We start from the raw sequence: 27,503 nt of genomic DNA on the forward strand, positions 1-27,503 counted from the left end.
ATAACAGTAAAAGCAATGGAATATATCACAAAGAAAAATACTGGTATATTTAATTACATTAAGACTATATTCTTCTCTGCATTAAATAAGACTACATAGCAAATAATGAACAAGTGATAAACTTGGAGACATAGTCATAATAAATAGACAACAAGATTACACCCTCAATAGAGTTCTTACCACATCAACAATAAAAATACTGATAATGCCTAATAGGAATTGGCAAAAACAAAATAAAAAACTCCAAAAATCCCATAAAGAAAAAGGGTTCTGACAGCTTCTCACTGTAAAAATTGGAAGCCCAAATCAAACTAACCTAAACACTAAGGAAATAATATATTTTTGCATGTAACCAGAAAGTCAGGTTGACTTCTCTGAGGTTCACAAGATAACACCCAGCAGCACGTGGGGACAATATGCTTTCCTGTTCACATTCATCAGAGGAGAAGTGGAACCTCTCTCTCTCTTTTTTTTTTTCTTGGCTCACTGCAACCTCTGCCTCCTGGGTTCAAGTGATTCTCCTGCCTCAGCCTCCCGAGTAGCTGGAACTACAGGCACCCGCGACCACGCTCGGCTAATTTTTGTGTTTTTGGTAGAGGCAGGCTGGTCTCAAACTCCTGACCTCAAATGATCCACCCACCTCGGCCTCCCAAAGTGCTGGGATTACAGGTGTGAACCACCACACCAGGCCGTAGAATCTCTTTTCTAGCAACAAAATACAAGTGCTTCTTCTCAGCCTTATTGACTCAGATTAGGACCAACCTGGATTAAATCTCCTGTCACAGGAATGCTATGTTTTGATTTTGAACCTTTCACTAGTCAAAGAGATTAGATTACTATGCTTGGTTCAATAGTAATCAGGACTCATTCCTAGAGCTGGGGTCAATTCCAGAAACTACATTGTTGTTGAGGAGTGAAACACAATGTCCACTGTAATTGGCCATAACCATAGGAAAGAAATGGTCAACTTTAGGATTGAGGGAGATAGAAGAAAATAAAGACAGCTGTGAGGCATCATTTTTCAACTCAAATTTAAAGCTGGCTTTTAAAATTATACCATTCACTGAAAATGGATTATAAATGGATTTAACTTTTCTGGAGGGCAATTTGGCAATATATGAAGCACCTTTAAAACATTTATGACAAATTTTGGAAAGTATACATATGTGTAGAAATAAGGAAACACAAAAATGTTCATGTGGCTGCCACTAAGTGGTAAGTTTATAGATGATTTTTATTTTCTTTTTAATATTTTCCATAGTTTTTAAAAACAGGCCTAATTACATTTATTTAAACACAAAGAAAGTGAAGTAACCTGTTATTTCAGAACATGGACAAATTCCAGTCAAGAATATCCTCTAGAAGCTTGAGAGGTGGGAAAAGTAGTTTGGGGGATTTATTTGCTCTCTCAAGGTGATGAAAAGAAAAATATCTGAATCAAAGAGTCTGAGTTATGGAATTCTCTGCTTCTGGGGTTCTAGTGCAGCCCCGTTGGTCTGGAATTCAGGAAAAAAGATACAAGGCATAAAATCCCACAGAAAGTTACACAGTTGCAACAGAACATTTAGTATTTATTGCTTGTTCTTCTAATTAAACCTCTAATTCAACTCACTAGGCCCTTGCCTGCTAGCTTTAGTGAGTAAAGTTGAGACCATGTGACTGGACTTAGCTTGATTTAATGTCATGTTCATTGAGGAGAATGGTTGGACTTTTTTTAAAAAAAACATGAGCATAGGAAATATCTGAAGTCACTTTTAACACTAGTCTGAACATGTAGGATAAAGGAATGTGTGTTACTGAATTGGGATTTCCAATAGATATTTAACCCAATGTGATTTGGTGATGACGTTCTTTCTTCAGATTTAATTTCATAATTTCCTCACTTGTCTCAGACCACTCCCTCAGTTCGCTTTCTGCCTTAACTATCACCTCTAAGTAACATGGGATAAGTCACTTAACCTTTGCTGTATCCTTTCAAAAATAGGCCTCTGTCACGGAATTTCCTCTCTCTAAACATCTCTAAAGTTCTGTTGGTGTGAAGAATTAGTAAGTCTCTTCTGGTTATATGAATTTAAGAAAGCATTTAGGTTAATGAGGGAAAATTGAATTTTAATGGTCCTCCCTTAAAAGGCTTGACAAAAGATTTTTTAGCTAGATGAGGTGGGAATATATATGCTAGCACCAGATTCCACTTATCAGTCTTCCAGCAGTTACAGCAAGCCAGCAGCTCTGCCTGCGCCTGAGTTGGCCGTGTATAGACAAGTGAGGACTGCAGAGGCAGGAAATATGGGGTTACGTTGGTTTCCCTCTATTAGCAGCAGCTTAAACCGGCATGCTGGGCAGCACTGTCTCCTATTGGCTACAGCTGCTGAGAGCAGCAGGATGAGGGTTGACCTATATCTGTCAGGTGTAGGTCAAACCCTGAATTTGTTTGTTGCAAACTTCAGTCTTCTAGAACGCCAAGTTTCACTTGTGCTCAACCACATACAATATTTTTATCAGGATCTGTCATATACTCCACCTGCAAAGAGCTTGCATCTGTGGGTTTCCCTCTCTGGATTCTTTTGCTTTCTTTCTTGCTGCCTCTCCCTCCTGTCACCCTCTTACCATTTTTGTCCCCTGCTTCCGTGTCATCCTCTGGGTGAGAAGGGTTGAGATGGTCACAGCTGTGCTCCTTCTAGTAATCACAGTAACACCAGCCCTTCTCTGCCTGCCCCAGTTTCCATCTGACCAAGCTGTGCCCGTTCCTTTCAGTTGCAGTTATTGCCCCAGGTTGGCACAGCCTGTGCACATATGTGCTCCTCTGGGCCACCATGGTTTCGGAATGTGTCAGTTGCTAATTACAACTGCAGCTGTGGACAGAAATACAGCACACATTCAAAATATGGGTCCTAAAGTTCCTACACAGTAAATATTTCTTGATAGTTTTAAGGCCATTTTTTTTCTTATTTTTTTTTGTAAAGATAGACTTTTAAGTATTTAGACATGTATTTTTCTAGATGAGAGAATAAACTACTTGAATTTTCATTTATTCAGCCACCATCTAACTGTGACAAAGGTCCTTTCCCTCTGCCTTTGGTCTCAGTCAATATATGTATGTTGTTTTGGGACTTAATTGGTATTGTGTTTGTATTTATTTACACTGACATCACAATGTGAAACTTAATCATAGTCAGTCCTGCCTTCATACTAAAGCATCAGTACACTGTGGGCTTCCACTTACAATGCAGAAACTGCATTCCATGACCCATTATCATTTCTTCACTGAGGGCTTGTAGTAATAGTAAAGAAGCCCAAATGCTGGAAAAATTATTCTAGCACCTCAGGTCCCCAAGCATACAAACTACATCACAGTAATTTGAGATGGAAAAGACCTATTAAGTCATCCCACTGATTCTCTGAGGACCTGCGGTGTTTTTTCCCTCTCCAACAGGCTGATCTACTTTTTAATGCCTTTTCCAACTGTAAATGGCGCAAGTGATGGGGTTTCCACCCTTCCCAAGGGATGATGCTGTACAGCCTATAATAGATCTCTCCATTAGGGCATGTGACTCGTTCAGCTGCCTAAATCATCTTTGTTTTGACTTTCATTTACCATCACTCCTCCTGCTGTCCCCTTGGACACTAAATAATTTCTCTCTGTCCCCACTATTTACACCCTTCAAGTACTTGTTGCCCATGAGCCAGTCCCGTTAGAGCCACATGGTCATGCTGAGAGACTTGTCTCTTTCATCTTCCCTCTGAAGGCTGTCCCTTCAGACTTATGAATCATATTTGTTGCTCTTCAATGAATGCCCATCAGTTTCTTAATAATTTGCCTCATTTCTTTGTTACTGACACTGCTCAGGAAAATCTTCTTTGTCTCCGTTGCTGCAAAACAAGAAGATGATGGTAGTAGAATCTCTGCTAACAGAAAATAGAGCGGAGCTTTTCAGCTACCAGGTATCTTCCTACCCAGGACAATGGAATCATTTAATCAGTTATCTTTAACTCTCTTACTTGGGGTGCACAATTGCTATGTTAACAGGTGTTAGGTGTGCATGTGGAGACAGGGATAGTTCATCTATATTTTATCTGGCAAGCCTTTGTTGTGGTGTATTTAGTTAATGCCCATTAGCTGTTTACGTCATATTTCCCCACCAACCTCAATTCCCAGTTGGAAAAGCTTCCTTGAACTCCCTCAAGAGAATGCTAACCTCCTCCTTTCCATTACTATGCCCATGTTTACTGATACTAAATTGTGTGACATCAGTGACATCAGCATCTTTGCCAGAGGAGGAATTCCTTTGCTATGAGAGAGGCAGAGTGTGCCCTTTACCTTGAATGAACATGAATGGTGCGGCACACCAGGAAATTCTGGCAGTGGGTTTTGTAATTCCGGGGTTAATAGTGTTCAGCGTGTCCCGTCTGTACCCCTCTCCAGAGCCTACTCCCTGGCTACTGTGTGTGCTTATACACCATCTAAAGTACTGAATTTAATAAGGTCTGGCCTACTGTGCTCATTGTTCATATTTATGCAATAATAATCATACCAACATAGTGCTTCACAAACTGTTTTTGTCTAACTGCATCATCCCATTTAGTAGTTCCAACCATCCCGTGAGGAAGGAATTACCATCTTTCTTTCACCAGAGAGGAAACTGAGACTTAGAGATGCTCTATCGCCACAAATTTCACAAACATCCCATAAATTCTCCTTTGGAGTCCCTCTTGTCCTCCCTCTGAAATCACTGGAGAACATGCTTTCTGAGCAGTATGTGAAGAGGCACTAACTGCATATAAGTTCCTAAAGTCACTGAAATGCTGGCCATGGCATAATGTTTATCTGTGTTCTCCTTTTGGCAAAAATAGAGTAGCTAGACATCATCCACAGCTTTATATGAATCCTATTATCAGTAGGATAATTCAGTTGTTACTCGATGACAGAAAGAGTATATACAAATTTTAAGCAATAGCTTGCTATCTCTTCCTAAACAATAAGGTAATATTATTAGGCATGGACTAAAAGTGAGCTTATCTATTCAAACACCAATTCAGACCCTAAGGGTATCTGTTTTTCCTGCAAAGTTGATGAGATTATACACCTAAGATAAAAGAAGAAAGAGCTATATTTCATTAAATGTTAATAACATGATTTGAAGAAGCAAAGAACCGAAAAATACTGACTTTTATTTATGAATAATATAAAAAGCAGAAATATAATTTTCTACCAAATATATGGTGTTAAAGGAGGCACAGCAGCCTAAAATTATGTTAATAGCTAAGCAAAAGAGGACATTTTATTTATTCTACAACTGATTTTCAAATAGGCTTACCAATATTTTAAATTTGGCATAAATGTGGTTATGGTAGGAGAAAAGCCTGTACTAAAAGGGTTTTATCCTTTAACAAACTGAAGTGACATCAAATGAATAAAAGACTCTTCAGCTCCAGCAATCTGAAGAAAACCCAGGTCAAGAAAATTATGCATTTTGTTGTTACCTGTACAAGTAGTCCATTCCTTTTTATTGCTGAGTAGTATTTTATTATATGGATAGTACACAATTTGTTTATACATTCACATATTGATGGACATTTGGCTTCTGTCCAGTTCAGGGGTATTATAAATAAAACTGTTATGTATATTTGTATGCAAAACAAAGAAGAAAAATAAAATTATGCATTTAAGTGAATTGCCCTCTTCTGTGGCCTGGCCAGAGAAGGCAAATTGCAAGTGTATGCATATATTGTCCACACACAGAAATGTGTAGAAGTCACCATGTCTATCAATAGGGAGGGAAGAATTATTTCTTATACATTAGCTTGTGGGCCCCCACTGTCTCATGTACGGCTAACTCTAAATTCAGCTTTGTGGCTGGACTGCATGGTGCCTGTGACTTTGTAGGAAAAAAACTAAGCCAATGCATCTTTGAAGATACATCCTTAACTATGCCAGCTGTACCTTACAGTACCCACTGTTTAACTGTAAAAATCGGGGGGAGGGGGAAATGCTATCATACTTACTGCTTTTTAAAATTACTGCAAATGCAATACATGCTTACTACGGCAAAATTTAGAAACACAGAAGAGGAAAAAACAAACTCAGATACTTTTCATTCCAAAGTAACAACTTTTGACACACCCTTCCAAGCCTTATCTACATACCTATATATGATATGTGTGTGTATATATATTCATCTTTTTAAAACAATAAGTTTTGGGTTTAAATCTTCCATAGTACTAACTAATTGACTACTCTGTCCTTTAACTTAAGATCTCTGAAGCCCTTATTGAAGAACTGATGCTGTTTTGGGCTGATATAAATAGAGTGACAAAAATGCTTTAGTTATGTTTTAAAAAATGCATTTACTTTAGATGAATCTTATGAGGCTATAGGTCTTTTAAAAGTACAAGACCTTTTATAGTCAAACCTTGGATAAATATAATGCCAAGAAAATGTATTATATCTGTTATTATGGACATTACTAAGGTAAATGAATCTTTTCCAGGGGTTGCAGTGTGTCATTGAATTCTACAATACAAAGGGACTGAAACTGACTAGACCCAGCTTTATGAGGTTTGGGAGTGAGGCAGGAAAGACATAGCTGAGTTAGATGCCAGACCTAAGTCACTATGGATGTCATTAAACTCACTGTCTTTACCCAAGAACTTCCTCCTGACAATGCTTTTCCTTTTTGCTCTCAAGACCAGACGTTCTAATGAATGTTTCTTTAGCATTTTCCAGTTTATCCTAAGATAATTCACAAATATTAAAACATCTATGATGTCCCTATTGAAGACAGTTCATCAAATACCTCATGATTTGATTAAATACTTCATCAAATCTAAGACACCATCATAAATTGTGCCATTATTTTAAGTGATGCCAAGAAAAAAGTTGCTGCCAATTAAACAACAACAAGCCATTCATTTAAAATTTTATCCACATTTCAGGGCCAGGCGCAATGGCTCACACTTGTAATTCCAGCACTTTGGGAGGCTGAGGCAGGTGGATCACCTGAGGTCAGGAGTTCGAGACCAGCCTGGCCAACATGGTAAAACCCCATCTCTACTAAAAATACAAAAATTAGCCAGGCGTGGTGGCAGGGGCCTGTAATCCCAGCTACTGGAGAGGCTGAGGCAGGAGAATCGCTTGAATCGGGGAGGCGGAGGTTGCAGTGAGCCAAGATCTTGCCGTTGCACTCCAGCCTGGGCAACAAGAGCGGAACTCCATCTCAAAAATAAATAAAGTAAAATAAAATAAAGTTTTATCCACATTTCAGAGATGTTAAAATGTAAAAAAGTTTCTTATAATAAATAAACCGTGGCATTTATTTAACACCTACACATTTCATAGACAATATTCAGTCATATACCATGAACAGATTTTTAGCGCCCACTGCATAATAGGTTATGCACAGAGAAGTTCCAAATTAGAATCGATATCTTTAACATTTAATTCATTTATTTATTTTTGGATTGAAATAAGAACAAAAATACTCATATTTTAACATGTATGTTTCTATAGAGAATATTCTGTTTCCATACCTTACATTGCAGTCTCTAAGTGGGAGCAGAAGCCTTCCATGTGATCTCGAGTGTCTTTATCTCCTTGTAATTTGTCCTCAGAGATAACAAAATTCTCAGTTAGACTGCCCTTTTACCTTAAGAAGCATGACTGAGTTCTTTCCTTTCATCTTCAGGCTGCCAGTTAGTGACTTAATTCAGTTTTAATAAAGTCATCAGGCTTGGAAAATGCAGATTCATTCCAATTTATGTGTATTATATCTTTTGCCCATTATATCTTTTGCTGGGCCAGTCTAATCACCAGATTTTACAGATGAAGGATGTGAAACTCAAGCCAGTTAACTGATTCATCCCTAATCATTCAGAAGGGGTTTTTTCCCTGTCACAGACAGCCTGTCCAACACAAAGTCCAGTTCTCTTGAAGTCTCCTTTCATCTTAACATATCCAAATATGTTCTTTCAGTTGCCTGAGAAATCCATTTTCTTCTAAATTTTCTGAAATCAAAATTCATCCTCTTTTTAACATTCTGCCCCGTATTGGCAGATCCTGTCTGGTTTCCAAATTTAGAGTCATACATTTTTCCCTAGGGAAGAGAAAGAGATATCCCCTATTTATCCACAAGAGTAATCTGCTACCTGGAATATATACATGGAACCGCTACTTGGTCAAATATAAATTAGCTCTAAGTGGGAGAAGGTAAGGGAACAACTTTTCATAGACTCCCATCCTTTCCCCTTTGAATTTTTACCTTGAATTATCTTGTTTTCTTGCTTTAAAATGGATTATCTGTAAAGCATGTGATAGAAACAGAAAGAAACATAAAATAAATGTTTAAAATGTGAAATTTTGATTAAGTTAAAGAATCACACTGAGCTTATGCAAGAAAGTATGGGACCCTATCATCATTGGTGGAATCAGTTTACCCAGCTATGTACTAAATGATTATGGTTTATTGAGCCACCTCTGAGCTCCTCCCCGTCTTCCCCAGTGTCCTGCTTCCTTGGGCCAAAAATAAACCTGTTAGCTGGAAAGCAAGCTAGATGAGTGTATTAGTCCATTCTTGCATTGCTATAAAGAACTGAAGACCGGGTAATTTATAAAGAAAAGAGGTTTAATTGGCTCAGTTTCACAGGCTGTACAGGAAGCATGATGCTGGCATCTGCTCAGCTTCTGGAGAGGCCTCAGGAAACTTACAATCATGGCAGAAAGCAAAGGGCAAGCAAGCACTTCACATGGCCAGAGCAGAAGGAAGAGAGAGATAGCGGGGAGGCGCCACACACTTTTTTTTTTTTTTTTTTGAGATAGAGTTTTGCTCTTGTTGCCCAGGCTGGAGTGCAATGGTACAATCTTGGCTCACTGCAACCTCTGCCTCCCAGATTTAAGAGATTCTCCTGTCTCAGCCTTCCAAGTAGCTGGGATTACAGGCACTCACCACTACGCCCAGCTAATTTTTAGTAGAGATAGGGTTTCACCATGTTGGCCAGGCTGGTCTTGATTTCCTGACCTCAGGTGATCCGCCCACCTTGGTCTCCCAAAGTCCTGGGATTACAGGCGTGAGCCACTGTGCCCAGCTGCCACACACTTCTAAACAACCAAATATTATGAGACTTCGCTATCACAATGACAGCACCAAGGGGAATGGTGTTAAACCATGAGAAATTGCCCCCTTATCCAATCACCTCCCAGCAGGCCTCACCTCTGACATTTACAGTTTGACATGAGATTTGGTGGGGACACAGATCCAAACCATATCAATGAGGCTGGGCAAGGCTTGACATAACCCAGAACAAACTTTTTCCTGAAAAAGCAGAAAAAGCTTGACTAGCCTTAAAGGAGGTGGAATACAGAAGGCATTAATTAGGAATGGTCCTAGAGGGAAACATACAAGGGCTTCTGAGAAGATGGTCTAAGAATGAGATAGAAAGGAGCAGAGTTGATATGTGAGGTATAGTCCCTAACGGCATTTCTGAAATGACTACTTTTGGCAGAAGACACCCTTATTCTGCAGTTTAGGAAAACATTTGCCATTAAGTCATCTGGGTTTTTTTGCTCCCCCCATAAAAATAGTTCTTTTCTTAGAGTGGGAGACAAGTCCAAGTTTAAACGTTTAAAATCCTACTCATATTTCTGAACCACTTTCTTATCAGTTATAATTGTAGATCTTTCACTTACTAGGTAACTGAGGTTTGTATTTTTGATCTTGAAATGTGATGCCAGACCCAAACCATATTCTTTGAAATCATCAGGTTAATGTGTCCTTAGCAAGAAATGTGACCCCCTACTAAGATGATTTCCCTTAAAAAACGTGGGACATTTAGCCATTCCAATTTCACCAAACGTAGATTTAGTATGTTGAGGTCAGGTGCTGTGGCTCATGCCTATAATCCTAACACTTTGGAAGGCCAAGGCAGACAGATCACTTGAGCTAAGGAGTTTGAGATCAGCCTGGGCGACATAGTAAAACCCCATCTCTACCAAAAATACAAAAAATTAGCCAAGTATGGTGGTGTGCATCTGTGGTCCCAGCTACTAGGGAGGCTGAGATGGGAGGATCACCTGAGCCTGGGAGGCGGAAATGGCAATGAGCAAAGATCATGCCAACGCATTTCAGCCTAGGTGACAGAGTGAGACTCTGTCTCAAAAAAAATAGAAAATAAAATATATTGAGACAAGTCTGTGGTGTGTGTGTGCGTGTGTGTGTGTGTGTGTGTGTGTGCATGTCCATATGGACAATGATATTTGCAAAGAACGTAGATGTGCTTTTTCTTTGCATTATAGTAAAGGACATAGCTAAATTCAAAGCTGCTTTTAATCACAAATAAAAATAAAAAATTATCTTCAGAGAGACAAATCCAATAAATAAATAATTACATAAAAATAAAAATTCAAATAACATTGTAATTACAAAGTTCTAACATTTTATTGATATTGCAAACATTTTTGGTAATATAAACAAAGGAAAAATGATTTTAAAACATTGAATTATATTATGGCTTCATTTGCTGTTTTCATTACTCATTAAAACCTTGAAAATAAATAAATAAATAAATAAAACCTTGATAAGTATGGAGAATGAAATGAGCTATATAATTACAATGTGTCAAAGATTCCTTTAGATGCCATCTACATTAACTACAAGACTATTTTAAAATGAAGTATGTGTGCCAGGTGGCTGATAGGAAATTCTTAGATCAACAACCATTTTTTTTGCAGAATTTTTCTGTTCTTTAGCTAACAATAAGAACATAACTACCAAGATAACATTTACTGAGTGCTTACTATGTTCCAGGCACTGAACTAGGCCTAGCTTTAAAAGTAATATTTTATTTACATCTTAAGATTTAAGAACCCCATGAGCCAGGTATGATTATTATCTTCATTTTATACACATAGTAGTATCATGTGCTTAGCTGTGTGTCTTCTGTGTGCCTTCTGAGTAGAGGGTTTTAGGCAAGGGCTAAAAGAATTCTGGTAGTTGTATATGATAGTTTAGCATAATAAGAAATTATGGCCAGATGTGGTGGCTCACACCTGTAATCCTAGCACTTTGGGAGGCTGAGGTGGGAGGATTGCTTGAGGTCGGGAGTTCAAGGCCAGCTTGGGCAACATGGCAAAATTCCATCTCTACAAAAAATACAAAAGTTGGCCAGGTGTGTGGTGGTGCATGCCTGTTGTCCCAGCTACTCGGGTGGCTGGGGTGGGAGGGTCACCTGAGCCTGAGAGAGAGAGGTTGAAATGAGCCATGATTGTGACACTGCACTCCAGCCTGGGCAACAGAGTGAGACCCTATCTCAAAAAAAAGAAAGAAATTATAAGAAAAGCTAATTTTATTTCCAGTGTTGGACAGAGTGACAGTTTGCTGCTAACAATGGGCTCTATGCTATTTAATAAATTTTTCCTCACTCTATACAAAATTCCATTCCTAATACAATGTTATTCTATTCTAAATTTTAAAACCTTTGCAGAAAATTATTTTACATGTGTGGTATGTGCAAAGCATTCTTTCTAGTAATATATGTAGACATGTTCAGTTTAGAAAAATGTAAAGAAGCCCAGAGATGAAAATAAAAGTCACGCTTTATCCCAGTAACCACAGGAAACCACTATTAATGTTTTGGCATGTGTTCTCTCGGTTGTTTTTATATATGCATATGTAAATATATATTTATATTCAGTTAGAAACATACTTTACAGTTGAGTTTGGTTTTTCTGATTTTTCAAATTCACTTGATAATATATCATTGGCATTTTCTTATTTCATTAAAATTTCTTCCACATAATTCTAACAATAACACAAAATTCCATTATATGGATATACTCTACTAGACTAATTTCTTAATGTTGGATATTTAAGTAGGTGGAGGAAACTTTAAATATAAATAGCTGAAGTCTTACTCATGCTATAGGCCTCAGATCTTTAATGATTAAAAAAATGTGCCCCGTAAAAGCCTTGGACTAAAGCCCTATTGATCTCAATTTTAATCTAAAATTGCAGGGCTGAAGGTGGCCTCAGAGGAATATAGTCCATTTTTCTATTTTTCAGATAGGACTATATCACTATCCTAGATATATGTCTCTAGAAACTATTCTTGAATTTAATGAGAGCAGAAGATTTCATAACACTGCCCAATGTAGCATTACAGTGACTTGGTCCTGTAGCACAAACTCTGGAAGTAAACAGACCCTAAGACCAAATACCAGGTAAAGGACTTTGACCTTTGACTTTGACCTTGACTTTTCTACCTCCTCATTCTTGGTTTCTATCAGTCTTGCAGGGTATCTGTGAAGATTCCATGAGATAAAATACATAGAGTGCATAGCAGTGTGAATGCTGAACATATGCTTTTATTTACCCTGTTCCTCTTAAATCTTTAACTAATTTCCTTACATTCTTTCTATGACGAAAAATCCCCAAACACCAATATCTATGGCACTAAATATACCTGAAGGCCATGACTAACCCCTTCTTGAACTTCTTCTGCAAACTAAATAAAGCTAAATCATTTGACTTTTTCTAGCGTCTACATTCATAATTCTTTATTAAATGTAAGACCATCCTAAATTGTGGGACCCCAAATTAGGCAGGATTTATTATAATTGCTCTGGGTGGTGATAGAGATTGTGGTGTAAGTTGTAAGAGTACACCTTATTTATTGTTATGTTGATGCCACTATAGCAAGAACTTGCTGGATTCTTATTTTAATTTCTTTCTTTCTCTCTCTCTTAACTTCTCTTTTTCTTTCTTTCCTTTCTTTCTTTCTTTCTTTCTCTTTCTTTCTTTCTTTCTTTCTTTCTTTCTTTCTTTCTTTCTTTTTCTTTTTGTTTTTGTACAGACATGGGATCTCACTCAGGCTGGAGTGCAGTGGCGCTATCATAGCTCATTGCAGCCTCAAACTCCTGGACTCAAGTGATCATTCTGCCTCAGGCTCCCAAATAGCTGGGACTATAGCCATGCACCACCACGCTTGGCAAATTTTTAAATTATTTTTTTAGACACAGGATCTTAATATGTTGCCCAGGCTGGTCTCAAACTTCTTGTCTCAAGCGATCCCTCCTGCCGCAGCCTCCCAAGTTGTTGGGATTACACGTGTGAGCCACAATGCTTGGCTTGAATTCTTAAAAAGAACTTATGATGTAAGTTCTATAATATAAGTAAATAACTCGGGTTGTACTTGTAGGCCATCATGACAAGGATGACTGCTTTTCTGTGCTGTACTTATTTCTTGGTTCTGATTCTTTATCTTACTTAGAAGCAGCTCCTTCATTGTTTCAAGTTGCTTTCATTAATTTGAGTCAGTTTTACTTCTATGGTGTTATCCATACACTCTTTCTTTTTTGTTACTTGTTTTGTTAATTTTGATTACATTTAGAGGCAAATGAATTTATGTGCACTTCCTTAGATCAAGGTGAAACCATGACACATCTGTGTGATAAAGTATAGCTATGACATAGAAATAAAGGGTACCTCTTTTTAAGCAGTTTTCTCTTAATGTAAGTCCAATAGTGCTGAAATTGTCTTCAGACTTACAAGTCTGAGTAGATTTTAGTATGTCATCTGTGTGGATTATGAATTTGTAGGCTTTGGGTCTGAAAGGTGTAATTATCAATGTTTGAAAGACATCTGTGAAGGTGAGGATATGGAGACAATTAGCCAAAAGTTAGATATATAATTACCACACCCTGCCTTCCTATCAGGAACTCTGGATATTTAAAACAAATTAGGACCTTTAGACAGGCCCTTCTCTTATCAGGGTGCATCATCGGGTTGCCTTGAATGTAGGTAATCAATCTCTTAGCCAGTAAGTGTCCTCTCTTGCATATACTATTAGCTCACAGGTCTTTCAGAGACCAACGTGGAAAAGATCCATGCCTCTCAATTACATCCCTGGCTCTTGCTACAGAGGGAATTTTTATAGTGAAGAAAAAACACTGGGGAAAAAAGTCACCCAATTTTTATAGTGAAGGAATCAGAAGACCTGGCTTCTACTTCTAGTCTCTCATGTGCTATCTGTGACCCCAGCCAAGGTTGTGGGCCTCCATTTCCCCATCTGTCAAATGGAGACAGCATACATGTTCTAACGTCACAGAATTGTTGTGGTGATACAAAAAAGTCATAGATCTGAAAGCGCTTTTAAAAGTTCTGTGAAGTTTCTATAAAACCCAGGAAACTGGGAAAAAATCATGCAGAGTCACATCATTTCCTTGGAATTTGGAACATTTGTTTCTCTTCCCATCTATGGCTAAGTACTACACATATATGTTTTGATATTTATGAAACCATTGAGTACATAGTTACACTATGAATAGTTACAACTGGAAAGTATTGAGAAAAATGACAAAATTCCCTGTTATTGATAATTAACAAAGGAACTAATCCTTTCAAGGGTAAAGCTACTTAGACCTGGCTCACAGCACTTATGCTCTAACTGATTTTCTTTAAAGAAAACTCCTGAAGAGTTTTCTAAGAACAAGTGAAGCAAGATTGGACCCTGAGTACGGAAAGTGGGCAGCTAAAGCTTCTTTCCTCAATAACAAGTTTAAGTGCCTTATTTATTTTTGTATTATTAAGTGACACTTGTAAAAATACTTTGTTGAGTAATGATGCTGTGGCAAAACTAAAGTTTATTTAGGACACTGCTCCGCCCAAGGTGAGCAATTAAAGCAGGTATGTAAACCTGCTTCCCTGGGCTCCTCCACTCAACCACTTCAGTAAGTAGTGCTGGAAATGAAAAAGGGTGTGGGGCAAGACACATGGCATGGCTGGGGGTGAGAAGAAGTTGGAGGGGGAAGAGGAGGCCCCATGAAAGAATGAAAAAAAAGTGTGAAGGTTGATAGGGAATCTATAACTAAAAATGGATTCTAACTGATGACTGATATCACTATATCAAGTTAATACAAATTGAGATGGCATAAGATTGATTAAAAAACAAACAACAAAAAAATTCTTTTTCCCGCATGGTATAATAATAACCACCTTATTTTAAATGTAGCCAGGAAGGGTTGTGTTTGTTCATGTGATCAGGTTTCCTCACTTCCCACACCTGGGGAAGTATCGGCTAATATTGATTTAGCACTAATTTATACCTGATGGTCAGGATCAACTAGAATGGAGAAAAACTGGTACAAATTAGAGGGGCTTTGTGGTCCCAGAAAGCAGTTTGGGCTGCGACTATTGTGTATCAATACAAATCACTTTTTCTAGGAGGAAATGGAAATAAATTTTTCAAGGACCCATATCTATTCTCAGCTGCTGTACTGCTAGTGTGCTCAAGATTTTGTTTAAAAATGTTAGGAATGGATAAGATCAAGTTGCATTCTTATATTTTACTATGTTAGTTTATTAATCTGGGAGCTAAGCAAACTAGAAGCAGAACAGGCTTTAAAATATCTGACTCATTATTATATTATAAATAATAACTGTTAGCTACTCAGGTCCATTTCCCTTTTCCTCAATGAAATTTGCTATAATAAAAAAAATCTATAACCTAGTCTTATATTTTTAAACACCACTGTAGATTATTTGGAACCATAGAATTAGATACCAATCATGTAAAATGAGTAGACCTCTTAGATTTTTTTAAAAAAATTCTACAGGTAGAATTTTAAAAGCTGTTTTCTTTTGGTAATTTCCATTAATTGATGTCAGGTATCAATGTTTCTATGTATTTGGCTGAAAATGGAGATAATATTTTGGGCCTGAAATTATACTTGGTAAACTTTCATTTATTTCATATCTACTGTTTCGCAAATTTGCCGGATCATAAAGATCACCTGAGGAACTTGTTAAAAATTATACAATCCTAACCCTCCCACCAGCAGACCAGCTGAATTAGACTCTCCAGGAAAGGGGACTGAAATCTGTGTTTTTAGCAAGGGACCCAGATATGCCTGATGATCTGACACATTTGGAAAACACAGTTTTGTTTCCTTTTCATATTCCTCATGATGCCAGAGCTCTTCAACCCTATATTCACTTCTGACTATCTTACTCTCCACTGATTGCACTGTTTTCTACTCCACCCTACCTGTATTAATTTGTTTTGTGCTGCCGTAACAGAATACCATGGGCTGGGTAATTTATAATACCACAGACTGGGTAATTTATAATGAACAGAAACTTACTGGCTCACAATTCTGGAGGCTGTGAAGTCCAGTATCAAGGTGCCAGCAGTCGGTGAGGTTCTTCTTGTAGCATCATCTCATGGCAGAAGGTGTCACATGCTGGGAGAGCAAAAAGAGAGAGAGAGAGAATGAATAAGGGGGGTGAACCCCCACCTGCAATAGTGAACCCACTCCCATGATAATGGCAATAATCCATTCATAAGGGCAGAGTCCTCATTACCTAATCACCACTTAAAGGTGCCACCTCTTAATACTATTACAATGACAATTAAATTTCAACATGAGGGGGTGGGGGCAGAAAGAAAGAAAAAAAAAGTTCAACGTGAGTTTTGGAAAGGACAAACATTCAAACCATAGCACCATCTAAGAAGTAAGGCACACTTAATCAGCCACTGTGGCCTTTTGTAGCAGTGAGTGTCTGCTATGGTGGTAGTGGAAAACAAGTCTTGGGCAGGGAGGTAAGGGATGGAATGAAGGGTTGGAAGTATGGTTCAGAAAAGTCTTTCAAGAGATTCTGATCTTCTCCTTGACAATTGGTTTGTAGATGACTTTGCTACCTTCTGAAGTGGCCACACTCAACCTCCCTTTGCTCGATCCAAAACTCTGTCTTACTTTTGACCTCTTATCCTCCTTCCTTCCTGTAGTAGAAGGGGAAACATTGTGCCTTTTTGTCAATGTTGTGCTCTTGATCAAATCCTTTAATGCTAATGGAAACTAAATCTATTAATCTTCCTCCCCATTCAAACGCTTCTTGATTTTTTTCTCCTTCGGCTTCTTTGGCTTATGGGTATATCAATAGGAATATTTTCTCTTTTCTTTTTTCTTTTTTTTTTTTTGAGACAGAGTGCAATGGTGTGATCTTGGCTAACCACAATCTCCGCCTCCCAGGTTCAAGTGATTCTCCTGACTCAGCCTCCCAAGTAGCTGGGATTACAGCATGGGCCACCACGCCCGGCTACTTTTGTATTTTTAGTAGAGATCGGGTTTCTCCATGTTGGTCAGGCTGGTCTCCAACTCCCGACCTCAGATGATCTGCCCGCCTTGCCCCCGCAAAGTGTTGGGATTACAGGCGTGAGCCACCGCACCTGGCCTGTCTTTTCTTTTAAACTAGACTAACATGTACTTTCTTTGGCTCTGCTCAACCCCAAGATCCCATTTTATATCATGCCTTATTTTAACTGTTAAACTCTTAAAAGGAATATTCTGCATTGATGCATCTACCTTCGTACCCATCTTGTTAACTTAGTTGTAATCTGGCTTCGATTGGGCCATATTTTATGGACACTATTGGCTTGAAGATGATCAGTGATGAGATCCAGTGCTTTTTGCTTAGCTCTTAACCTGCTTTCCCATTCAGCAGCATGTGACATGGCTGATCACCTTGTCCTTTTAAAAGCTGCATCAATTAGTGGTCATTTGATATAACAGCAGAAACCTACTCAAATTATTGACATGACAAAAGGGATCTGAGTATAAGACTGTAGGAAACTCTCCCACAGAAAGTATAGCAGGACTGTACAAGGACTGGAATAATGAACGATGAAGCCATCAGCAACAAGTAAAGTTATAACAAGTAATTATTGAACACGTGGTATATCCTAGGAACTACATAGGTGTTAAGTGATCAAGTAGTGAACAGAAGAGACAAACAAGGTCGCTGCCTCTAGAGACTTTACAATCTAGTAGGAAAGACTTGCCATTAGGAGGTAAACAAATGTGTATTGACAACTTTTAATGAGCAAAATAGATGGAAAAAACTGACTTAATGATAGATTATTATAGGTTATTAGTGATGGGTGAGGACTCAGGAAGGACATTCTAAGACATGGCATTTCAAGGGAATTGAGGAGCAGGGAGGTAGAAGTGATTTAGGCTGAGGATACACCTGTATGCAGGCCATGCAGGAGTGTTTCAGGGGAAGTGAAAGGAGGCATTGTGGCTGGAACTGAAAAGGGGAGGAGAAGAGTAGAGCAAAAGTAGTCAGGCCAGGTCAGGCCTTTTAAGCTATTTTAAGGAATTTGGATTTCATTGCAAAGTTATTGGAAGACACCAAACCTTTTTTTTTTTTTTTTTTGAGATGAAGTCTCACTCTGTTGCCAGGCTGGAGGGCAGTGGCATGATCTCGGCTCACTGCAACCTCCACCTCCCTGGTTCAAGCGATTCTCCTGCCTCAGCCTCCCGAGTAGCTGGACTATAGGCACGTGCCATCATGCCCAGCTAATTTTTGTATTTTTAGTAGAGACGGGGTTTCACCATGTTGGCCAGGATGGTCTCGATCTCCTGACCTCGTGATCCACCTGCCTTGGCCTCCCAAAATGCTGGGATTACAGGCGTGAGCCACCGCGCCCGCCCAACACTGAACATTTTTAAGCAGGAAACGTGGCTCAACATATTTCCAAGTTTACCCTGACTAATAAGTAGAAACTAAATTAAAGAAGGCAAGAGTAGAAGCTGGGAGACAAGTTGAGTAGCTGCAGCAATAGATTAGGTAAGAGATGACAGTAGTTTGACTTAATGTAATAGCAGAAGAGATAGAAGTGGATGGATTAGACACCCATTTATTAGGAACAAATGAGAGGACTAGCTGATGGGTTGGAGGGGGCGATGGTGGGGAGAAAAATGAGAAATCAAAAATATTGTCTAGGTTTATTGTTTGGAATAACTGGATAGATGGTGAAACCATTTGCTGAAATGGGGAAAAAATGGGGACAATTTTCTCAGAGGTTAAGAGAAAGCAGGAATATGGAAATTAAGATTTTAGGCCCATTTTAGACACATTCACTTCAAGTATTCATGGGGACTTGACGTATCAAGCAGGCAACTGGATATACAAATATGAATCTTGGAGGAAATGTCTGGGCTGGAGAGTTTCATTTAGGAGTTGCCAGCATTTTGTAGTATTTAAAGCCATGGGAATGTCTAAGATTACCAAGAAGGTGAGTTTATAGAGAAGCAAGCAGAGAATAGAGCCCAATTTTTAGAGGGAACTAGAGGAGAAAGAACCTGAAGAGCACTGAGCAGTAGTGGTTAGAGAAGTAGGAAACAGAACAGGTGAGTACAGTGTCCCAGACTCCTATAGAAGAGATTTTTTTAAAGAACTGAGCCTGACCAGCAATGTGGAAAACTGCTAAAAGCTGGAATAGGAAGAGGTCCCAGAAATATCCACTGGGTCTGGCAATATGGAGGCAGTTGATATTGATTAGCAGTTTTCAGTGGCATGAAGCCAGATTGGAATAGACTAAATAGGAAAATAGTAGATTAATAGGATTAAATAGGATATCAGAAGTAACATGTAGACATCTCTGTCAAGAACTGTCGCTGTGACAATATCAAAGAATTTGGACCATAGATGGAAAGGGATGGCAGAAGAATCTTTGTTTTGCCTTTTAAAGTAAATGTTGGCATAACAGCATGTTCAAACATTACCGGGAAAAATCAATAATTTGATGATGAAGAAGATGGAGATAATAACTGCAGAAATGAAGTCCCTGAGAGACAAGAGGGTCAGAATTTAAATCAGAAGTGGAGGAGATGGCTTTCGATAGGAAAGGAGAACATGTATTACCTGTACAGAAAGGAAAAAGAAACTGATCCAAATGTTGAAAAAATCATAGATTTGATGGTGGGAGTGTAGTGGAGATGTGTCAGCAGGAATGGGTCTGGAGTTGGGGTGGTTTTGGAGGATTGAATAAAATGCATAAGAAACAAAATAATCATCATGGGAAAGTGAACTTCCTCTCAGACTCTCTCCCTCTTTCTGGTCACCTGGTGTGATTTCTCCTTCTTTCTGTAAGTCACTTCATTCTTTTCTCTCAGAAGGCAGGTTTCCTCTGCTTCTCTGTGCCCATGACAGAAAATGGCCACTCTATGCACAATTCTTTATAGAAAAATATTTTATTTCTTAATTTCAGATTCCCAAAGGAGAAAATTTAATTGGCCCAGCTTTAGTCAGTTGTTGAACTCAGCTGAAATCAACCATGGCCAGAGGGGCAAGGTTATTTGGTACATACATAGCTGTCAGGCCCAAACCCTCTATGTGTTGGGGGAGGATTGGTTCTCAGAGAAGAGGGATATTAGTTTGTCAGATGACCCACGAAGCAGCTACCAAACTTATTTTCTGAGACCCTGAACTCTATTTTAAGGAGTACTTCTGCCCTGCCTTCTTTTCTAGTATTGTTTTCTTTCATTTGTTGTTGTTGTTGTTTTGTTTTGTTTTTTACTTATCCCTCCATGACTCATGTATAAATTTTCACAATTTTGTTTTTCACCTTCTTTTCATTTCTATGCTTTTCTCCTTTGTAACCATGGCTTCAACTACCATATGGACATGGATAGCCCCCAAATCTATATCTCTTGTCTTCTCAACTTCACTGTCGTTTAAAAGCTGTCTCTATTTGGATATTCTCTGATTATTTTATTTATAGCTGAACTCATTATCTTTTCATGAAACCTCCTCCTTCCCTTAGCTGCCTTATTTGTGTTAAAGCCATGACTATCTTCTCAGGCATCCAAGCTTGAATCTTCAGAACTGTCTGGCGTTCTCTTTTCAAAGTCCACATGATCATCAGCTGAGAAGGAGCAAGACTTTCACCTTATTTCACTCTCCATGTCCTTTGTCATTCCCCTAACTCATGCCACCTAAACTAATGTGGAGTATCCTCTAAACCTTCTACATCATCTTCCAACCATCAGTCTCTAATTCATGCTTTAAGCTATTCTTGCATTAATCTTCATAAAGCACAGCTCCACTCATGTTCTCTCCACCCATTCAAGAATCTTCAACAGCTCCTCACTGCATATCCAATAAAGTACAAACCTTACCTGGAAACCAAGGGCCTTCATGACCTGTCATCAACAGGCTAAGACTTATCTTCCATTAACCATCAGCCAAAGGCAAACTGTTCAATCATCTTCTGTCTGGTTTTGTGCATTCCTACCTACGTGACTTCTTCATACTCTTCTTCCTGAAGCCTTTTCTCAAGTGAGCTTTCCTTTCCCTCACTTCAGTAATACTCTATTTACATCTTTTTTATGTAAGGCAAATCTGTAGATATGGCTTTAGCTTTGTCGGCATATCTTTTTACTCCTATTTACCAAAGTGTGAGAACAGGTAAACCCTACTGAGTGTAAAACAGTGTCTGACACTTCAAAAACATTCAATAAGTAACCTGATAAGGAGTTGCTATGGCTTGATGCTAGTATTGTTGCTACTAAGCCCGCATTTAGCCTTATTAGGGGCATTAATATGGACCTTTTCAATAAGATGCTGAGTAGGGCACTCTGAAAATTGTGTTTCAAAAAGTTTAAAATAATAAAAAGAAACTTCTCTAGTCCAGCACTGCTGATGAATTGATGGCACCCTAACAACAGTCCCTCAACACACTTACTCACCTGGCAAAAAATAAGATTTGGCCACATAGGAAGAAACTTATGACATACTTTAATGACTTTAAACTCTCAATAAAAAAAATAACATTATGATAATCAAACATATTCCCTTCATAGGACTACTATTGCTTTCAGCTATTATGAACAATCTATTTGGGACTAAAACAAATAGAATGTCACAGCATGGAAAGAGAATATTTATAGTCCTTTGGCCCCCAAGTTTTACCTGTGATTGTGCTGACTTTATACAATATAGTCTTTTAGTTACATGGTGAGAGTATTATGCATCAGCTTAAGATGCATTGGAGGTGCCACTGGCATCATAGTTGGCAATTGGAGCTGCTATGGAGATGAAAATCTGAAAAACCAGTGGTTTTCATTACTGTTTTCTATTTTTGAGAAATAACTGTACACTTATTCTGGATGACCTTACCAGTTAAAAATAAAATATCTATTACTATTGCTTCTTCTGAACTTCTTTTAGAAACAAAGTTTTCATTATTTACATATAATAGTCTTGTCTACTTAATTATCATTTATTTTCAGTTCCTTTACACAGGCCTCTTGAGAATAGCTCTTCTTAATAGTGAGATAGAACTAAATACCAATCAGCAGATGTCACTCCTTAAGTGATCCTCTTCAGTTTTCTCTGTTTATTTCAGTTGTCCTTTTTCTTTTCAATGCCTTTTCTCCATTGCCAATTCTATTTTCCTTCTTTTGGAGATAGGTTCCCACTCTGTCACCCAGGCTGTAGTGCAGTGGCACAATCATAGCTCACTGTAACCTCAAACTACTGGGCTCAAGCGGTCCTCTGCCTCAGCCTTGCCAGTAGTTGGGAATATGCCTGGCCCCCATTTTCCATTTTCATCCTCTGATGAGCCTCCAGGAGCCAGTAGGTCTAACAACCATAATGCAAGGTATTCTATCTTTTTGAATGGCAGCTTCAATACAAATATCTGTGTGGTTTACAGTAGCCACATCAGATATTTTTCTACTCTGCGACTATGCTTTTGTAGCAGAGATACATCTGTTAGATTTTTTTTCCTGAGGAAAAGCACAAGTTTTAGTTCATAAGATAAACACTGGCTAAAATTTGCCACTCTTAACAACATTAAACAAATATTTATTGATCATCTACCATATACTAAGCACTGTTGTAGAGATTCAGCAGTTATAAAACTGATAAAAAGTCTTCATTTCATGGCTGTTCTATTCTAGACAGACAAAACAAAAAATAATTATAATATATTATGGTTTGGATGCTGATAAGTACTCTGGAAAAAGAGTAGGATAAAGAGCAGGAAAAGCCGAGGGGTGCTTACAATTTTTAAAAAAGTGTTCAGGAAAGCTCTCATCACAAAGGTGGTGACATTTGAGTAAAGACCTGATGGAAATGAGTGAGCAAGCCATGTGGATATCTGGGCAAGAACCTTTCAGGCAGAGGGAACACCTAGTGCAAAGGTGCACGTAGGCTGTCACAAGCAGTAAGGAGTTTAATTTAAGCATCTGCCAGGGACAAAAATTCAGTCAAGGCTTTTTTGTTGTTGTTGCTATTAGGAATCAATCTACAAGAGAGTTTAATCAGCTTAAGATGAACATCAGTGCAGATCTGTTTAGTGTTCTCTCCTAGCCATGACCTCATTGCAAATACTGACAGCCTGGACTGCCTCTCAGATTTGGATGGGCCTTGGATGCTCAGCCAGGCAAACCCAGATGGAGCTAGAAGAGGAAGGTTTTGGTAGCTCTGTGGGCTCTGTGGCTTCTTCATCTTATGATCTCTCCACATGGGGCTGCATATAAATCGCATGTAACCAATGATTCCAAGTTTTAATTTAACCTAAAATGTAGTCTAGTACCATATTTGCACTAATAAGTAAGTAGAACAGAATTCTACCTCAGATTAGCTAATGGCAGATCCTTGTCCCACAGATAGCCACGGTATGGGGCTACTGAAACAGAAGTATTTCTCATGCCACCAAATTGTGCCTTCAATTTTGTCTTCTTTACACAGGACAACATAGTAAGAGGTCATTGTTAACATTAAGTCTTATATAAGATTTTCAGAGATTGTTACACTTACATTCAACCAGTATGGAAAATTGGCACTAGGCCTAACTACCCCATAGCTAGCATAGTAGCATAACAATGCTCTTCTAGCCTAGCAATCCACATCTCATTCTAGGGGGTTTCCAATTTACTAAGAACATTTTCTTAAAGCTTCTATATATCCTTGGAGCTTACTTTATCCTCAATAAGAATAAAATATTATCAAGAACTCAACAAATGGACATTTGAAAGCAGGCACTGAGTTTAATTTATTTTAGGCCACCTTTGATTTTTTTGAAGCCTGTATTCCTTAAATATGAAGATCAGTACTTACTTCGTGAGAATAAAGGTTTAAGAGACAACCAAGGTTTCTATAGCAAAGAGAAATGACTGAGCTTCTAGATTGGTCATAATGACTTACTAGTAACTGAAAATAGTATTTTAAGATCATACTAATTCTCTGTTTCTCTGTGTGAGTTATTTAGATTTGCTTTAGATGTCTAAGTCAGCTGTGGTAGATTTGAACAAACACAGAAAGTCCTTAAAATATGACTAGGTATGTTGTTTTAGATCCAGATTAGGTATTGATCATTGTGATTGTGACCTAGTATAAATTTAGAATGATTGTAACCTAATGTGTTGAGGTTGTTCCATAAATATATTTAGGAGTAGCTAGAGATGACATTTCTATAATGCAACTATGCTGTAATCAAAGCAACAACTCAGAAATTTACCAGCATGTAAAAGAAAAACCTTAACTTTTTTTTTCTTCTTCTTCTTTTTTTTTTTTTTTTTTTGAGACAGGGTGTCATTCTGTCACCCAAGCTGGAGTGCAGTGGTGTGATCAAGGCTCACTGCAGCCTTGATCTCCTGGCCTTTTGGGCTCAGGTGATCTTCCCACCTCAGCCTCCCTAACCGCGCCCAGCTAGTATTTTTATATTTTTAGTAGAGATGGGGTTTTGCCATGTTGCCCAGACTGGTTTCAAAATCCTGAGCTCAAGTGATCCGTCTGCCTTGGCCTCCCAAGGAGCTGGGATTACAGGCGTGAGCCACCGCACCTAGCCAGCTTTACATATTTTTAATCTGTCAGATTTTTTGTTCTTGCTATTCTTAAAAGAGTCACTGAAAAGAAATCATTTATCATTCTTTTTACACACAAAATAATGCAGTTTTTAAATTAATGAGATAGGCTAATTATATAAAATTTGAAAGAGTAAAGTTTTTATTCATAATTAAAATATATGTTATTCTGGAAAACAAAAAAAAAGTAGTGGTCTGTCTTCATTTGTAAAATTTCCTTTGAACTGATGGGAACTTATCTCACAGATGAGATTTGTGGGCCATTGTAAATACTCTACAAATTATATACCCCACAGCTTTGAGCTGCCAGGTACTATAGCAGAGGGCTTCCTCAGACTCTTGAGCCAGTCTGTCTGGGTGAAATTTTTAGCTCCCCATATACTAACTATGTGATCTCAGGCAAGACAGCTTATTTATGCCACAACTGAGACCACAGTAAGGATAATAATAGTATCTACCTTGTGGATTATATGAGGACTGAATGAATTAACACACATAATGTTCTTAGAATAGCGGCTGGCACATGGTGAATAAATGTTAGCTATTATTATAATATGTGGTAAAGTGAGGAACTATCACTAGTTTTACTTGGATGAAGTACTGCTTGAAATTTTTGTATTTTTATTGAGTTTCATCAATTTTTTTACTGAACCTAGTATGCTTTCTCATCTGAACACACAAGGAAGAAAAGAAGGATGGCTCCTGTACGTGAAAGTGACCCCTGCATATAGTGCCTGAAATCAGAGGAAGCTTGTCAGTGTGGGCAGACACGACGAGCAGACCAATTTGACATTCTGCTTCTCTTTTAACCTCTTGAAAATTAATTAAAGTTATCCGATGAAGATCCTTACATTAATTGCTCCTGATTAAGGTTTAAAACCTTGGTTTACTGTGGGGTAAATTTATGTTTTTGATAGTCATCCAGAATCTTTGTACCCTTTCAGTTTCATTACAGAATAAAAAACAAATTTACCACAATGGATTATTACATTACATCTGGTATTTATTCCTCCCAAGAAGCTATCTGCTTCGGAAAAGGCAGGGGCGCCCTTCATTAATATATCTAACTGATGGTGTAATGACATAAAATTCCTTGTTGACCCCTGCTATTCAGTGTTATTGTCTTGGAACATAGAATTTGATAATCTCTTTTCACTGCATAACTACAAATGTTAGGCTGTAGAAGTATTTTACTTTGTTCAATCCAGGTTCCAGACATTTCTCCTGATCACCAGAAGTTCTTTTGATTAATAAGGCTACTGGTCACGAAAACTCAGCTTACTAAAATTAGAGGGGAAGAGATCCAGTCTTCTGGTTCTAACTAAAACATCCCACCGGATGCAGGTGTACTTGCAAATTAAAGTTTGCCTCATGTGTCCTCTGTCTCAAGTCATACAGACGGCCCAGGAGGGTGGAGCCCCTGCAACCTGCCTAGCGGGGCGTTTGCGTGTCTGGGGGTGTCGGGACTCGCGCAGGACACACACAGTCCCACTTTCCTAGTCTCGCACTTACCTCAAGGCTGTCAACTTTTACGCTCCTCCCTGCGCGCACAGCCCCCACCTCACGCTGCCACACCTCACGCCCCGCCTTCAAAGTAGGAGGCACCATTGTCATTGGACACTGCTTCTCTCACTCCTATTCCAGAACCAATCACTCGAGTTCTGGTGGGGAGCGCCTAAGCCAATGGAAATGCTCGCTGCGGCAGCTGCCGGGTCCTGGGCGCTGGGAGGCGGTGCCGGGGGCGGGGTGCGGCTGGGGCGAATTAGTTGCCATTCGGAGTGAGGAGTGGGTAGAAGCGGCGGCGGCGGCGGCGGCGCGGACTGCGAGGAGCGCCAGCACCTCGAGGCCCTTTCTCTCTACCCTGGTCCCCAGAAGCAGGGGTCCCGGCCCTCCTTGCAGCTGCCGGGTTCTCCCGTGCGTGCAGCCCCGCGAGGGCTGAGGAGAAGGCTGCGAGCGGCCCTCGGGGCTGCGTGATCCGGACCGTTGCCCTGTCAGCGCGATGCCTGGAGCGGTGGCGGCGGCGGCTCCGGGCTCCTTGCGGCCCCGGCCGTGACCGCCACACCGAGCCCAGCCGGGCGGTTGCGGCCGTTGGACGTTTGTTTTCGCAGCCTTCCCCTCCCCCCTCGCCGAGGCGGCGGGGGTGTGCGTTGGGGAGGGGGAGCCCCGAGACTCCTCCCCCACAGCGATACCCCCGCCCCTCCCCCTTACACACTCGCACGCACTATCGCGCCGGCTCCCACACGCTCGCGCGCCTCCCGCCCCGCGCCTCCGTGTCGGCCGGCGGCGTCCAGGGCCCGCAGAGCCACCATGTCCACTGCCTCCTCCTCCTCCTCCTCCAGTTCCTCTCAGACCCCTCATCCCCCGTCGCAGAGGATGAGGCGCAGCGCCGCGGGGTCCCCGCCCGCCGTCGCCGCCGCCGGGAGCGGGAACGGTGCGGGCGGCGGCGGCGGCGTGGGCTGCGCCCCGGCTGCGGGAGCCGGCCGGCTGCTGCAGCCCATCCGCGCCACGGTGCCCTACCAGCTCTTGCGGGGCAGCCAGCACAGTCCCACGCGCCCGCCCGTCGCCGCTGCCGCCGCCTCGCTGGGCAGCCTCCCGGGGCCCGGCGCGGCCCGCGGCCCCAGCCCGTCCAGCCCGACGCCAACGGCGGCTGCAGCCGCGGCCGAGCAGGCGCCGCGGGCCAAGGGCCGCCCGAGACGGTCCCCAGAGAGCCACCGGAGGAGCAGCTCACCTGAGAGACGGAGCCCCGGCTCGCCCGTGTGCAGAGGTAGCGAGCCCAACCCTCCCGTCCTCCCGGGCTGCGTCTCCCCGACGGTGCCCTCCGTGGAAACTTCAGCCTCTTCGGGCTTCTCTTTGCTAGTGC

General features: G+C 40.0%; 1 protein-coding gene and 1 long non-coding RNA gene across 7 annotated transcripts in view; one reads left to right on the top strand and one right to left on the bottom strand.

Annotated features, from left to right (window-relative positions):
* Positions 1-1,193: 1,193 nt before the first annotated feature.
* Positions 1,194-27,261, bottom strand: LOC101151813 (uncharacterized). 2 transcript variants are annotated; one of them, XR_008667299.1, is made up of 6 exons: positions 27,161-27,261; positions 16,130-16,228; positions 13,473-13,628; positions 8,256-8,293; positions 7,528-8,090; positions 1,194-3,870 (listed from the first exon to the last, which is right to left on the bottom strand). It is a non-coding gene; the product is annotated as an uncharacterized lncRNA (long non-coding RNA). The 2 variants fall into 2 exon arrangements; XR_010134597.1 differs by lacking the exons at positions 8,256-8,293; positions 13,473-13,628; positions 27,161-27,261 and adding an exon at positions 26,156-26,425.
* Positions 26,776-27,503, top strand: part of GLCCI1 (glucocorticoid induced 1) — a 119,873-nt gene continuing 119,145 nt past the window's right edge. For 4 of the 5 annotated variants that reach the window (XM_055347209.1, XM_055347208.1, XM_031012842.2 and 1 more), the window contains exon 1: positions 26,806-27,407. In XM_055347209.1, the coding sequence (XP_055203184.1) occupies positions 26,951-27,407 (457 nt within the window). In that variant the 5' untranslated portion in view covers positions 26,806-26,950. Of the gene's footprint in view, positions 27,408-27,503 lie in introns of all 5 variants that reach the window. The other variant, XM_031012841.3, reaches the window with a different exon arrangement.

The sequence above is a fragment of the Gorilla gorilla genome, chromosome 6, assembly GCF_029281585.2.
Source record: "Gorilla gorilla gorilla isolate KB3781 chromosome 6, NHGRI_mGorGor1-v2.1_pri, whole genome shotgun sequence".
In the NCBI taxonomy this organism is placed as follows: domain Eukaryota; kingdom Metazoa; phylum Chordata; class Mammalia; order Primates; family Hominidae; genus Gorilla; species Gorilla gorilla.